The following is a 16,868-nucleotide window of genomic DNA, read 5'->3' as shown; positions in this document are numbered from 1 at the left end:
TTTTGCAATTCTAGCATCACCATTTTCCTAAAATTAACAAAAAAAAAAAAATCAATGCTTAAGTGCGTGAATCTATCTATGAATTGAATTATTAATCTAATTTGAAGTTTTCTTTTATTCAAGTCAAGTTTTAAGTAAAAATTTTTCAATTCGATTCATTTTGATCTAAAATATTAAATTATACATAAGTTGAATTATTCATTTAATTTGAAGTTTTATCTTATTCAAATCGAGTTTTAAATAAAAATTTTTCAGTTTGATTTGTTTTGATCCAAAAAATTAAATTATTAATAAAAGTATTTTTAAATTTAAATTTAATTCATAAATATATTTAAAAATATTAGAATATCAGTAATTTTTTAATATTTTAATATATATTTTTTAAAATTTTAAACTTTTTGAATCTTACAAGTTAAGCGAAAATTGAACTTTTAAAAACACTTGATCCAATAAAACAAATTTAAATGTAAATGATTGATATATTATATAAAAAGGGAAAAATTTTATAAATTTTTACTGTACAATTTACAACTAAGAAGGAAAAATGAAATTCGTACACATTGGTTACTATTTTATAACCTATTACTTAGTTTGAGTACAAAAGCGGGTGGCCAAATCGGCATGAAATAAAATCTACGTCATGAGGAGGTGAGATCGCATTACATTCGTTTAGGTAATTGGCTATGAATGCAATTACATTACCTAATATTGTAAACCAGTAACCCAATTTTGATGTTTTATAAGTATAAAAAAAAATTAACTATTAGGTCACCAATTCTTTTTAAAATCTTATACTATTGGATAAAAAAACTTGATTATATGATTTATTTGCGAAGTTGCACAAATCATAATGATTCTTTCAAAGTTTCGAATTTTAAATTAATGGTTTAATTGTTGAATTATTTGAATAATATTGAGTTAATAAAATATTTTAAATAAAATTATAAAATATATAAAAATTTAAAGTAATTGTATAAATTAAAATTTTACTAATATAAAAAATAAAATATTTATTATCAAATATTAAAAAAAGAAACGGCACTTGTAAATTTTTTATAATATTTTTCTTTGCATCGATTGCCAAGTCTGATTTGGGAAGGGTAGGGAGAGTCTTTTCTCGCGAATCATTGAGGTGACACAGCCTAGCAATGGTTTGCAATTGTGAGATGACAGTGTAAGATGGAGTCGTCAATGCGTTAGGAATCAAGTGGTCCGCACTTCCACAATCTTGCGTGGCCCAAAACGGGATTGGCCGAACTTGGTAATGTCCAAATCTAAATGTTGAATTTTATACCTTCGTGAACGAGGGCTACAAATAATTTTAGGTTTACCGGAAATTGATTTTAAAAAATGTTTATAATTTTTAAAAAAGTAAAATTTTTTTATCATATGGATATGTCAATTAAAAATATTTTTTTATTATTTGATTTTTTAAAAAAATTTAATTTTTTAAAATAATATTAACATAACTATTAAAATATTAACCGGAAATTGATTTTAAAAAATGTTTATAATTTTTAAAAAAGTAAAATTTTTTATCATATGGATATGTCAATTAAAAATATTTTTTTATTATTTGATTTTTTAAAAAAATTTAATTTTTTAAAATAATATTAACATAACTATTAAAATATTAACCGAAAATTGATTTTAAAAAATGTTTATAATTTTTAAAAAATAAAATTTTTTTATCATATGGATATGTCAATTAAAAATATTTTTTTATTATTTGATTTTTTTAAAAAAATTTAATTTTTTAAAATAATATTAACATAACTATTAAAATATTAAAATTATTTATGATTAAAATATATTAAAATTATAAAATGTTCAAAAAATTATATTTTAATAATAATATTTAATAATAAATTATTATATTAATATAAAAACACTTAAAACAAACTATTTATTATTAATATCAATATTTTAAAATATTTAAAATAGTATTACTATTTTAAAATATTATTTTTCTTATATTTAAATAACAGTAATATCTATTATTAAAATAATAAAAACATTTGTACTATTAAAATAATTATATTCTATATTGAAAGTATTTATAAGTAAATCATATCAAAAATATTATTTATTTATATTTGTTACTAAATAATAATATAAATACATTAATAAATAACATATAAAAATAATATATTTTAAATCAAAAAATAATAATGATATTATTAAATTATTTAATATTCATTATTAAAATAATCAAAATATTATTTAATATATTATTATTTATTATTCAAATAATAATATAATACTATTTATTATTGAAATATTAAAAATATATATGTTTAATAATATACAAAATAAAAATATTTAAAACTAAAATATCTAAACACTTTTAATGTTAATATTTTAATTTTTTAAATAAAATTAAGTAAAAATATTATTTATAAATATAATAATATTTCATATCAGATTAAATTAAGTTTAAACTTAAAATATTAGATCAACGTCCTATTTGAGTAGAACTATAAAAATATTTTTGAAATTGAAATATTAGAAGATTTTTAATATTAATATTTTAATTTTTTTACGTAAAATTAAATAAAATATTTTTTAAAATAATAATATTTTGGATCAAGTCAAATTAAGTTTAAATTTGAAAAATTATATCAAGATCCAACTTGAGTAAAATTATACTCAAATTGAGAAATAATCTTATTCATAGATAACTCTTTTTCAAAAAATAATATTATTTTTTGTTAACCAACTAGTTTTTTATCATACAAATATAAAAAAATACAAAAATTATTTTTCAAAAGTTAATTTGAGCAAAACAAACACAGCCATAAAAGGTAATGAAAGTGCTAATCGGGCCTTGGTTTAGTGACAAAAAAGAGACTCTAAAACTTTGAAGTTTAGGGTTCAAGTTTCATTGTGCGTACGCTTTTGTTCAATTTTGTATTGAATTTATTTAATTATATTCTAATTTGCGTGTTGATTATTTAGTAATTTATATATATATATGTAATAACTGATTATAAAAATAATTTGTAGTTGTAAATTTTAAAAAAAAAATTAATGAAATATTGGGATTATTTTTATTGACTTTAATTCCAAACATTGGACAAAATGAAATTGAAGTGATGATCATGATTTAAAATTAGTCAGAGCACATGCTACATCCATGCAACTTTTTCTAATATTTTGGTAAGTTTTATATGACTAGAAAGATCTTCAAATACATCTGTTTTGCTAAACATAATATCGAACAAGATATAATTGAATGATATTTCAAAAAATATAACTGAAATGCATATTAAAATATGATAATATTTTTTATTACTTCAAAAAATGGTTATAGTAGTTTGTTCTAAGCTAGACATTCAAAAGTTTATTGAACAAGGAGGTTGAAGTGTGCGAGTAGATGGAAGTTTTCAAAGTCTTCATCAACAATGTTCCTCCACAAGTGTATCGGGAGATGGCTACGACAAATTTTTTAGAATCATGGTAGAATTGTATGTGTTTATTTTTAGAAACTGGAGTAAGATAGGGAGAAAGTTTCGTTTCGTTCAGTATGCAGAAACTGGAGACGCAAAGGGAGCTGTTGAAAGGTTGAATGGAGCACAGGTTATGGAGGAAATCTTGCAAGATTAATGATAGATTAGCCTATTGCGGGAAAGTGCTACCAAAGGGAAAACAAGTGTTAAGTGTGAAGACTAATTGCTATGGTACTGTCGCCATAGTTTTTGATATGCGCTAAGTATCACCGTCTGTTATAGTACCACCGCAAAAATGACATTTGTTGGTATCAAATTCTGAAGAATATTTTGGTGCCCAACTTTGACATAAGCATCGTGAGCTACAGTGTCGTCCGACTGCAAAAGCACCGTAAAAAATTGAAAATAAAAAGAAAACAGGAGCGTTCTTTTAGAAGAATCATGATCCAAGTCATGTCAGAAAAGTTTCTAGCTGGACCAAGGATTTTATCATGGGAAGAGGATAGATTCTGTTAACATGCATGAAATTTCTATACTAGCTGGTGAAATATTACAAAACAATTATTGTACACTTGGCAGAAAATATATAAGCTGCTTTGAATGACATCGCTTCAATCAACCCCACTTTTTCATTTGCAAACGCGTTTGCATCAACGAAGAGAACGTTTGTCAGTTTCATCAAAAAGCTTACAATGTTTCCATGGCCGAGCTTAGTTATTACGGACCCAACTAATGCCACGTTTGAATCTGATAATTAGAGCATTCTTTTTAAATCAAGTTAACCCAGCGAAGAAGTTTACTCCAGTTTTACAGACAGTTTTTCAGCTACATTATAAGGTTCCTGTTCACCAAGCGGACCGTAGAATAAACCGCAAATTTATTTATTAATTAATTTATTATAAATAAAATTTATTTTATAGCAAATTAACAAATTTTATTTGTAGTTTTTAAATAAAAATTCAAAAAGATAAAAATAAAAAAAAATAAAAATTGTTAACTTGAAGAAGAAAATAAAAAAAAAAAAGAAAATGCCTTCTTTTATAGTTGTATGAATTAAGAAAAGAGTTATAAATATCGAAATTCAAATTTTATATCTGTTAAATATTTTTTTTATAGTTATATGAATTAATTAAATTAAATTTCATATTCAATTGACATTTTTTAAGTGGACACATAATATATTCTTAATTATTTTTCTACAAGGTGAAAGAATGATTATCGAGGTCAAATGTATCATTTGCTTTATATATGATCTTTGTATAAGCGCAAGGCCACCTATAAGCAAGGTTGCAAGATTGAGGAAAGCAATGGAAGATAAAGGATCATATCATGTTCATGTGAACTGATGATTTGGCTCCTACTTCCAAAATGACTTTAAAAACCAAGCTTTTTAATTAGTTTAATATGGGATTGAAATCTCATTTTCCATGAAGGTTGACAAGAAAGTTAAAGGTGTGAAAAAGGGAATGGAATCAACGATAATGTTATATTATTGTAGGGGGAAAATGGCCCATAGTTTCTTTTTTATTTGACTTTTTTATAAAGAAAGAAAAACAAAAGCATTTTGCTTTCAATTGGTGAGAAATGGGGAATCTCTAATCTTGTTTACGTGGCAACTAAAGAGCAATGCGACCGACTTTTGCAACTTTTCAAAGGCTAAAAAGATAAATATATGAACCTTAGAGCTGAACTTGTCAACTTACTAAACGGAAAATGCAAAATGGTCTTGCTTTAAATGGCCGAGATAGCTCGGCTTTCTGTCGATTAAACTTAGTTTGGCATTGTGATTCCCTACTCAGTTTTGTGATCTATAACAAATTCATCACAATCATATTATTTGAGTAAATTACTTTTTTTTAAAATTTTTTAATTTGATCATCAAACTTTCAAATACAATGTTTTAATCAACAATGTTTATAAATAATATTATTTTGATCATTCAAACGTTAAAAAAGTATGGGGATAGAAATGAACTTTTCTATCACCAAACTTTCTTATAAAAAACTTACCAAATAGAGACAACTAGTTTATTTTATTTTTTAAAAAACAATAATAAATAAATAACAAAAAACAAAAACTGTTGGCAGTTTGCTTCCTTGTGTATAAGCTGTCTTTGCGCAATTAATGCTTAATTTTCAAACACCAAAACTACCGCCCCATTTTTATATATATGATAGATGTTAATCGGCCGTCATGAAATAAGATAAAAATGGTTATTGTCTTCCCTTCTTAAAATAAATATGGCATCTGGTCATGATAAGAAATAAAGAGGATGAGAAATGTTTATCCAAGTTAAGAACAAAATAAGTTTCATTTATGGGGAATTATATGATGAGTCAAATAGAAATAAGAAAGGAAAAGACAGAGATTGGTAGAGAAAAGAAAATTCTTCGAGAAATCTTTTGCATCAGTATTAAGGACTTACAATGTGATAATAAACAATTTTTGAATGCGTGATCTTGTCCCCACTCATAAAATTAAGTTGACATCGCTTCCACAATAGTTTCGCAAAAATGCTTGCGTTGTACTTTTGCAAATCAAGTAGGTCTTCTGTATTATTTGATATATGATTATGTTCATCATATTATTATTCATTCTTCATTGGTATCAAAACTAAATTAGCTTGATTCCTAGTTGTTTTGATATTTGTTTTGAAACACCGAAATTGTTGACATGTTCTTGAGTTCTTATCAGATTACATTTGAAAATCTATGGAAGTATTACATATAAGTGTATAATGTTATAGTAGAAAGTTAAGGTGAATGTTTTGGATCATTCAAAATGCAAGTTGCCATTGTTGTTTGAAATATTTGGATCGAGTTTCCAGTTTCACCAAATTCGAGCATTTGTATGCTTAATAGGGCATCTGAATGCCCTAAGCAAATTTTTAAAAATGAAGTGTTATTTTTTGAAACAAAAAAATTTTTGAAATAGAAAATGAACATTCCAATGCTGCTCAAGGCATTCTAATACCTTATATTTTTTAAAAATAAAAAGCAAGCATCTAAGTGCCATTTCCAAAGTATTCGAATGCCCTTTTTTTTTTTTTCAAAAATATGCTTCAATTTTTTAAAAAAGAATTTTTTTAAAATTGTTTTGTCCTTGATTAATTTTGGAAGGTCAGATCACACAAGAATAATTAAAAAAAGTCTTAATTATTTTTTACTTGTGTTGACTTATGAATTCATGAATTTTTCTCAAATTTTATTTCGAAATATCATTATTGTTTTTGTGATAACTCTTATTATTATAAAAACTTAAGCACAATTACTTAAAGACATAAGGATGCTAATTGAATTAGTGTATTACTGAATGGATCCAAATGATGATGATATTGTGTTTCACATCATCAAGGGTTAGCCATCTGATTAAAGAGTTAATCTTGTGAGGCAACATGCATGTAAGGAAGATCTAAACATATACATGATATTAAATAGATACACTCTTTACACTTAGACAAATGAATCTTTTCAAAAATCTTTGGATGTCTAACAAAAAGAAAACGTCATAATGTTACAACTTTGATAAAAAAATTTATGATTTTGCAAAAAACGAGACAAAAAAGAATGTGACCTTTTTTATAAGCCTAAGTTTCAATAGTGACAATTTTTTTTGAATACATGGGTGGGGGGATGGGTTGGCTTGAAACTAAGCCTTACATGTCCCTTTAAAGGCTCTTTAGCCACTAGGTCAGATCACCAGTGACACACAAAATATTTGGACATCTATGGATGGTTAATAAGAATGTGAAAATCGTTATAGGAATTTATAGATTCCATCTTGTCATTAGACAAGTGATGTATACTGATTGAAAACATAATTTAATAGAAAATGTGTATGTTTAATGATGTAACTTATTAATGAGTTTAGAATGTAAATGTTGTATGAAACTTGTCTCTATGAATTTCAATCAATGTATGTTAATGATTGAAAGTAACCTTATGGTTGGTAAGAATTCTAAGGTATTAATTAATAAGTTATCTTAGAATGATAAACTTTGCACAATAAAATAGAATAAATGATAATCAAACATATTAAAAATGAAATTTAATTGTGAACATAATGATTTTTTGGATTCATTATTATGTGAATGATTATCATTATTTTATTTATGACTTTGTGACAAAATAGATATGTGTAATAATAAGCATTAATCCTCTTCATTTTTTCTTTCCTTGACCCTCTTCTCTTCTCTTTCTGTTTCCCCTCTTTCCTTTCCCTTTCTTTTTTCTTTCTCCCCATGTGTTTTATTTTATGGTCTCTGGAAGCTTCTCTTTGCTCCAATTGACAGTCGATAAAACTTAAGAGACAACTAATAAAATTATGACAAATGACATAAAATTGAAAAGTTTAGTAAACAATGCAATAAAATCGTGTGAATTGGGAGTTTACTTTAAATATATAGTTATAGATGTAACGAAAAATACATGTAATATTTTAGGCACGGAGTTTTTCTTTTCAATGATTAAGGAAGTTTAAATATAACATACTTATACATATTTAATCAATCATATAACATATTAACATATATTACTAGATATATCAAATGTGTTCTTTAAAAAAAATTTAACCCATTTAATTTCATTTTTTGATTATTAAAATTTAAAATACATGATATAACTTATTATTCATATTTAAACCCATTAGTTGCGTCTAAAATAAGTTAATTATATTGAAAAGTATTAATTATGTTTTGTCATATAATAATATAATAAACATGTGATGTTCGTAACTCATAAACTTTGACAGGATTGATCAATGGGTTAATATATAAATTGGTTTCTGAACTATCACGTGTCTTGATATGATTAGTTTTTTTACTACATCAACTTACAATAAGCTGATGAAACAAAATGCTTGACAAAAGCTAAAGATCTAATATCTAATTATAAATTTTTTTTATATAAATATTAAATCGTAAAAAATATATAATTGGGAGACATCACACATTAACACTTAATTAGTTGTGTTGTGTTCATGTGGATTTATTATATATTATTTGCTTATGTGTATGTTATTAGCTTACCTTTACACGATACAACACATAATTTATGATTATAATTAAACAATCTCTCAGTAAAATTCGCTAGCATAAGGAAATTTAAGATAGTTATAGACTATATAGAACTAATGGTTTCAACTTTCAAATTTATCTTATCCAAACGAAATTTCGTTTCTTGGATTTTTTTTGGAGCAACAAATTTCCTGTTCTCATTGTTGAGAACTTTCAATGCTTTCTTAACTCTCTCTCTCTCTCTTTTTTTGTTTTGTTTTAGATAACAGTAGACAAAACGATTCCTAGCACATAAAAAAACAGTTATGTTCCGATTGAATTTCTCAGTCCTACAAAAACACCATCACATGAAATATTCCAAAAATTAGGCTGTTGCAATGTGAGAAGTCTCAAGGAAAAGAGGGCATAGAGACAGGTGTCCAGATTCCCAGTTAGAATTTCACATCAACGACCCCATACTCTATCTCTTTGTTTGACATTTTTATCTTTTTTGTTTAGACAGCTGACCGGCCCTGCACTATGCAAATCGAATAATCTTTCACCTGAGCTTTCTTGCTAAACAAAAAATCAAACACCCATATCTTCAATTTGATTTTGTGTTCAAACTTCAAACTGCTCAGTTCATGATATTTTAATAAAGTGAAAAAGTGATTTTTTTTTTTTTTTTGATCTTCTGATTATTTTGTCTTACATGCCCAGAAACTACCATGAATATTACGTTAACGACTGTTGAGGGTATTTGAGTCATTACTTCACTAACATTAAAAAACCAACTAGACCTAGTAATAAGTAAGTGACAGAATCTTGAACTTTACTCTCTTGTTGTGGGTAGTTCTCACTTCCTATTCTCACAACTCTCTGTCTCTTTTAGGATCAAACAGACCCCAATGAGCAAATGAAAGATTATTGCAGAAGGAGACGACAAGGGAGAAACATGACAGCCCCAAGAGGAAGAATCATTGGATCATCATTCTTTGTTTCTGTAATGATGATGGTGATGATGTTTTCAGGGTTGGTTTTAGTGGCAGAATCAGCAATAGGGGTGAACTGGGGGACAATGTCATTCCACAAGCTGAGGCCATCAACGGTGGTGGATCTGTTGAAGGAAAATAATATACAAAAAGTGAAACTTTTTGAAGCCGACCCATTGGTGTTAAAAGCTTTGATGGGGAGTGGGATTCAGGTCATGGTTGGGATACCAAATGAGATGCTGGCTACACTCAGCTCTTCCCCTGCGGCTGCTGATTTGTGGATTCGCCAGAATATCTCTACTTATATTGGCAAAGGTGGTGCTGATATCAGGTAATTCTTTGTAAAAAGAAATTAAAGAAAGTAACTTTTTTCTTTATTTGGTGTTTTGTTTTGTTTTTGTTTCTGGTGAGGATTTTATATGACAATAAGCAGATATTTTATTAATATGTCATCATTTAGAATATAGCTAATAACTTGAGAAGATCTTTTATGGTATGCTTGGTTTTAGTTCTGGAAACCATTTGTGCAAATTCAGCTGATAAATGCTTCTAAAAGTTTCTGATATAGGATAAATTATTTTTTGAATAAATTCGTATGTTGAATTGGTCAGGCGAAGGAATCTTCATTTGTTGATCCTCGAAGAATTTAAATAGATTAGCATTTCTTTAATAATTGCGTCATCAATTTGTGTTTAACCAATCTAATGTTAGCGGCGTCCCCAGTATGAGTTTCTTATAGGCTTATGCAGCGGCATACTGCCTTACAACCTCAATTACTTTATCCTGAAAGCTGCGGATTGGTATGCCAGAGTTCATGTGCTGTTCCCTATATCAAGCTGCTTGCACAGTTTCTCATACTATAACCTACACAACATCATTCATGTGATGGTATATAAAATTTTTTCCATCCTTGACAGGTTATTTCATTAATTCCATTTTGATATTTGGATTAAAGTATCTTCTTTGACACTGTGGTCGCTGTCCAAGTGGTTGTAGATTTAGACTCAAAACAAATGTTGAGGGAAAACTGGTGCGCATAAGGTCAAGTTTTCCTTTGCTTAGATAGTGGAGACAATAGAAGTTAAAATTTCTTATCAGCATAGACATTTTTTGGGGAAAGATAAATGGGGAAAAGGAGGTAGGGGAGTTTTGGTTTTCTTTTTTTTTTTTCCTTTTTTCTGCTGGGTTCAATGGCTGGTCTTTGGATATTTTAATTGTGTGAATGATCTTTTTGACAATTGAATGCACCCATGTTACCCCAGATGTAGTAATCCCTGAATGAATTCTTTGGCACCAAGGACCATAAAATGAAAAATTAGTACTTTTTCTATGGAAAACACTCAATTAGTATCTCAACCTCAGGAGAGATAATGAGACAAAATAACCTCAAGTTGGATTTCTATGGCTTCCTCTATAGGCCCCTATTTAATGCCAAGCTCTGAATCTTGCATTTCAAGATTCTACATTGGCCTGCAGTAGTAAGATTTTTCAATGGACTTTCCCCTTCTGTAGAAACACCTGAACTGGATTTCTGATGCATCTATTGCTTTGAAAGTAACTTAATGTTTGTCAAAGCATTACTTATGTGCTAGTTTAAGTAAGCTGTTGCAAATCTTCTAAAGTTATTTCATTCTGGCTGTGATGACAGGTATATTGCTGTAGGAAATGAACCCTTCCTTACAAGTTACTCAGGTCAATTTCAGTCCTATGTAGTCCCTGCTTTGGTCAATTTGCAGCAATCTTTGGCCAGAGCAAATCTTGCAGGATACATAAAGTTAGTGGTCCCTTGTAATGCCGATGCCTATGAAGCTAATGTTCCTTCCCAAGGGGCATTTCGACCAGAACTGACTCAAATTATAACTCAACTTGTTTCTTTCCTAAACTCAAATGGTTCCCCATTTGTTGTCAACATTTATCCATTTCTAAGCCTCTATGAGAGCTCAGATTTTCCTCAAGACTATGCATTCTTTGAGGGTACTACACATCCTGTTATAGACGGTGGCAACACTTACTCCAATGCGTTTGATGGAAATTTTGACACATTAGTTGCAGCCCTTGGTAAAATCGGATATGGACAGATGCCCATAATTATTGGGGAGGTAGGTTGGCCTACAGATGGGGCGGTTGGTGCTAATCTCACTGCTGCTAGGGTTTTCAACCAAGGCCTCATTAATCATGTCATAAGTAACGAAGGAACCCCTCTTAGGCCTGGTGTTCCACCCATGGATGTCTATCTTTTTAGTCTGCTTGATGAAGGGGCTAAGAGCACACTTCCAGGAAGCTTTGAACGTCACTGGGGGATGTTCTCCTTTGATGGCCAGGCTAAATATGCTCTAAACCTTGGTTTGGGAAACAAAAAGTTAAAGAATGCCAGGAATGTTCAGTATCTCCCTAGTAGATGGTGTGTTGCAAACCCATCTAGGGATCTCTTGGATGTGGCAAATCACATGAAACTCGCTTGTACTGTTGCTGATTGCACAACACTCAACTACGGGGGATCATGTAATGGCATTGGAGCAAAGGGAAATGTCTCATATGCATTCAACAGTTACTATCAGCTGCAAATGCAGAATGAACAAAGTTGTAACTTTGATGGACTTGGTGTGATCACTTTTCTAGACCCTTCGGTTGGTGATTGTAGGTTTCTTGTTGGTGTCACTGATACCAGTTCAAGTTTTAGACCATATCAAAGGTGGGTAATCAGCTGGCTTTTAATTTTATGGCAATTTTGGGCCTTCAGAATGTGAAGAAAAGGCAGTTTCTAGGTGGGTTTTTGGCAGTCCCCTCTTATGAAGCTGATAGTGTCAACATAGGTGCAAGAATACTAGAGTAATTTATATATGTGCAAGAATACTAGAGTAATTTATATTTCCAAATGATTGCAGATTAATGTAGTATACTATTGTATGATGTAAGAAAAAGTAAACTCTCATGCGTCAAATTTATCTAGTCATTGTCTTAATTTTTTATGTTGGACCACCTTTCTGGATTTTTAATATGCATGCCTTGCTTATCCATAGATCATTATTCCAATAAAACAGATCCTGTTTTTGATGTACTCTATGGTGTTGTTAAACAAAGTGATAAGGAAGAAGAAAGCTAAAGCAGTCATCATTAACGCCCCCACCACCCCTTTCTTCACCGTTCATTTTTTACTTTTCTGCAGGAATTTTATCTAAATTTGGCAATATATGTATTTGTCTTTGTCTATTTCGTGTCTAAACACGAGTAAAATATAAAAATTGTCATATTAGAATACATGTTAATACATCAAATATATAATATTATTTTTGTCAAATCTGATTTTTGCTGAAGTTTTAAATTATTACTTTCATTTTTTTTTTTTTTGTTGTTTTCTATTCTATTATGGTGTCATGTTTAAAATTGTCAAACCTAATTTTAGTCTTGTTTTGATGGTTCTAGCCGTTCTTGTTTTGATGGTTTGAGCGTTTAAAACAAGTCCAAGGCAGAACATTCATCAAAATCACCCCATTTGTTGCTTACCGGCACTATTAATTAGTGTCACAAATGAAATTCACCGGTCGCTAATTAGCCCTTACATATCTGAAGTGTATGGCCATAATACATATGCACTGAATCATAAAGCATACATATATATCCGAGAACTGCAGCTGAAACTCATCCTAAACTAGAGTTTGAGAGCATGGGGAGGAGAAGGTAACGTCTCGTCGTGCAACTTACTCATTGGAAAGAAGAAAATATATAATCTTCATAGTTAAACTATGGAGGGGCATTCAAAACTCAATACATCTGTTTTGGAGTGAAGGTATGGATACCATTGAAGTAAAACCTCAATCGCCAGATTCATCCCTTCTTATTTTATGCAGTATAGTGGTCTTATTTATTTATTTATTTATTTATTTTTTCAAATGGATGTTTTGTGGCCGTTGAAGCTGTAAGCCAACTTTCGTCATCATGGACACATGCATATTGCGGAGCAATGATTCTTTATCTTGCTTGGTTAGATCATTTAATTCTGATAGTTCATATATTTATGTCAATGTAAAATAACAAAAACTTATGTATTTAAATTATATTGTACAAGAAAATTATGTTTCATAATTCATATGAACACAAAAACACAAAATATATATTTTTGTTTTATTAAAATTCATAAATAATATTTACTAAAATTTTAAATTGTATTAATTTTTTTTTTTTTTTTTTGCATTATTGTTGTACTGTGTCATGGTTTAATATTTTTAGATTCTCAGATTTCTTATCATTTTTGCAAATTGATTATTTCCCTTGCATAGCATCTTATTATCAAAACTTCATTATTTTTTTTTTTTGGCAAAAGTTTAAGAATAAAAGCGTTTTTCTAATTTAAGGTAAGAGTAAATCGTAGATTTCAGAGAAAATTTATATTAGATTTATAAATCACTTATAAAAAGAGATTACTGACAGCAGAAATCAAGTCTAATCTTTAAAAATAAAGTATTCTGACATTTATCAATTCAACCAACTCCCTTACCAACTCAACCAACTCGTGCTAGCAACTCTATTATTGATTTTCAGAAAACAGATACTCAATTAATGTAGGTGTATTGTATTCGTATGGAGGAAAGCAAAAGAATCGTGAAAAGAACCCATCTGCTTTCTTCAAGAATGACATTCCAAACAAGCATTAATTATTAGTAGTGCCATCACTTTCAATGAGTGTACATCCACTTCACCAGCAACAAATTGAACCTAATACAAAGGAGAAATTGGTGCCTTACTTCTAAATTTATCAATCATGACCACAACAAACTTTCCAACAGCGAAGCATGAATGGTTTCCCAACGAAAAAGCAGCGGCGACAGCCTCCAAATATCACGAATAACATTACCTTAAAAACTCCAGAAGCACTAGCATTCACATTAAAAGTATAAGCAAGCAAATGACTATACCTTGTGGATGACATCTTGTTCAAATGTACCTAGACGAGCACCGGCGGTTGCATTTGAACACAAAGTAATGGATGAAACGACTAAAAGCCACATGAGACAAGTAAGAATGGTTTGCCTTCTGGCCATGAGATCTCTTCTTCCAGTTCAAGCTTGATGATCAAGTAATTAAGCATGGCAGACTCATCTCTTTCACCTATATATATTTATATTAACTAAAAGTTGCATAATTTTGGAAATAAAAGATAATCAGATAAAGACAACTTTCTTGAACGTTTATTAATAAAAAAAAGATTCATGCCTTTTCTTGACATAGATTTTGGCTTTGTACGGTTGTCATTTTTATAATTGCAAATTCTTTTAGATTTTTTATTTTATCTTAAAAATGGGTATGATGTGGGTTTTGTGATTATTGTCTTGAGAATTTACAAACTCGCAAGGGCGATGGATGGTTAGCAGAGGTGATGTATGATCTTTTTCTAGAACTTTAAATTGTTTGTTGGAATTTTGATTTTCTATTGGGATATTTTGTGACATATATAGGTAAGATGATCTAAAGAAGAAAATGGCTTTAGTCTTTAGAGTAAAAAGGGGAGAGAAGTGATTTGGAAATTGAAGAAGGTAACCATTAAAAAATGGATTAAGTCGGTAAGATTGAAATATTTTGTTTGGAAGCTTTAAGTTCACAGTAATAAATCCAAGATTTTTTTTGCATGTCTATTTATAATACATATAAATTCTGTGGATGAATTTATTTTTATGCGTGAAAAGGTTAACTATGAGAAAATTTTAGATGTCTACTAAAATTTTTATTTTCAAATTTTCTTATTTTTAAATATTTACGAGTGTTCAATGAAAGTTTTCCTTCATTATTATTATTATTTTTTAAAATTTTGCGATGCTCATAAATATCCTCAATGAAATAATAGATCTGTTACATTCAAATTTTACTATCAACAGTTCCTCTTTATAAGTGATTTATAAATTTAATGAAAATATTCTTTGAAACATGTTGTTTGTTTTAATCCTGTACTGAAAAGCATTAAAAAATAAAAAGAAGGTAATTTCCCATGGACATATTTTATTTGCCTTTAATCACAAAGATATATATTCAAAATCTATCTGAACATTTTTTTTTCTTGATCATTAGAGTATATGCGTTGACTATAGCGCTAACCAACAAGTTGCCTTTGCTCCTAATTTTTTAAAGCACTATCTTGAGTCGACCAAGTTCTGTGGGCAAGATTTCAAAAACTTAGCTCTTATCCATTCCTATAAAATCCCTATTGTTTCACACTTGAGTGCGGAATTCACCGTAGCAAGAACGCACGCATTGGTGGTTCATAGAACTTGTTAAGGAATTATATGGAGACCTGAGCAAACTATGCATTTCAACCCTGCAAGAGATTATATTGTCCACTTTGATTTAGTTGAAGACTCTTTCATTTTGTTTGGAAAAGAGCTTTGCAAGTTCAAATATGTACATATATATCATAATTAAAAAGTAACTTTGAAAGACTATAGATGCATATAAATTTTGGTAAAAGAGTTAGAATTAAATGTCACATTAATTGATAAAAATATTATTATTATTATTATTATTATTATTATTATTATTCTAAAGAATATCCCGATAAAAGAAGGAAAAACAAAATCTACCTTTCTTGTCTAATTATAAACATGAGTGTGCACACACATAAATATATATATAAGTATCAATGAACCCATGAAAATGGTCATTATCGATGATTATAGTTTTAGATTTTGATTATAATTTTATTGATACGGTTGACAAAAGTTTGAGTTAAAAAAACTGTATTTAAAAAATGTAATAAGAAAAATATGGTTATAAATTTTAAGTATCAAATATTGCTATAAAAATCCAATGAGCAATTGAAATATTTTAAAAATATATGTATAAAATAATAAAATATTTAAAATATATAGTGATTTTTTATTCAAAAGTATTTTTTAACCGCAAATACACTTTTTAAGTAACCTTTTAATTTGAGTTGCAAAATTAAGTGTTTAAACTAAAAAGCTATATTTTCTTTTGTTGTTTAGCATTGAGCTTGAATCAAAAGTAGCTTTTGAACTCAAAAGCTATTTTTAACTACAATTTTAAATTAGGTCTTAAAATACTTTCATTAAATAGATTAATTTTATAATAAATAAAAAATGTTAAATTTTATCTTGAATTGCATTATTTTTAGGGACATTTGATTCGTAAATTTTGATATTTCTCTTAAAAATTTAATTTTTTATAATATGATTTTCACGTTTGGTTCACGAAATATAATTTCATGAGGTTTTCAAGATTATTATCAATGTCAAGAATAGGAAAATAGCCCGGAATCAAAAACTGTAATTTCTCTTAGGTTTTGTTTGATTCTTTATGGAATATGAAATTTATTCCACTTTTACCCTTATTAATTAGTATTTAATATTAATTATACCTTTCAATATCATAAAAATTAATCATAAATCAAGACTAATTATGACATAGATAGAGTCATTGAAGCCT

At 28.3% G+C, this 16,868-nt stretch overlaps 1 protein-coding gene across 1 annotated transcript; it reads left to right on the top strand.

Annotated features, from left to right (window-relative positions):
* The first annotated feature begins 9,253 nt into the window (after positions 1–9,253).
* LOC111316027 (glucan endo-1,3-beta-glucosidase 5-like) lies at positions 9,254–12,403 on the top strand. Its single transcript, XM_022918040.2, has 2 exons — positions 9,254–9,765; positions 11,083–12,403. Exons 1-2 carry the CDS (start codon positions 9,359–9,361, stop codon positions 12,179–12,181), a joined length of 1,506 nt encoding a protein of 501 aa, XP_022773775.1. The 5' UTR covers positions 9,254–9,358; the 3' UTR covers positions 12,182–12,403.
* Positions 12,404–16,868: the final 4,465 nt, after the last annotated feature.

This window comes from Durio zibethinus, chromosome 24 (genome assembly GCF_047325235.1).
Source record: "Durio zibethinus cultivar Kanyao isolate XHJ-2024 chromosome 24, ASM4732523v1, whole genome shotgun sequence".
Classification (NCBI taxonomy): Eukaryota; Viridiplantae; Streptophyta; class Magnoliopsida; order Malvales; family Malvaceae; genus Durio; species Durio zibethinus.
This window is presented reverse-complemented; position numbering and strand designations above follow the sequence as displayed.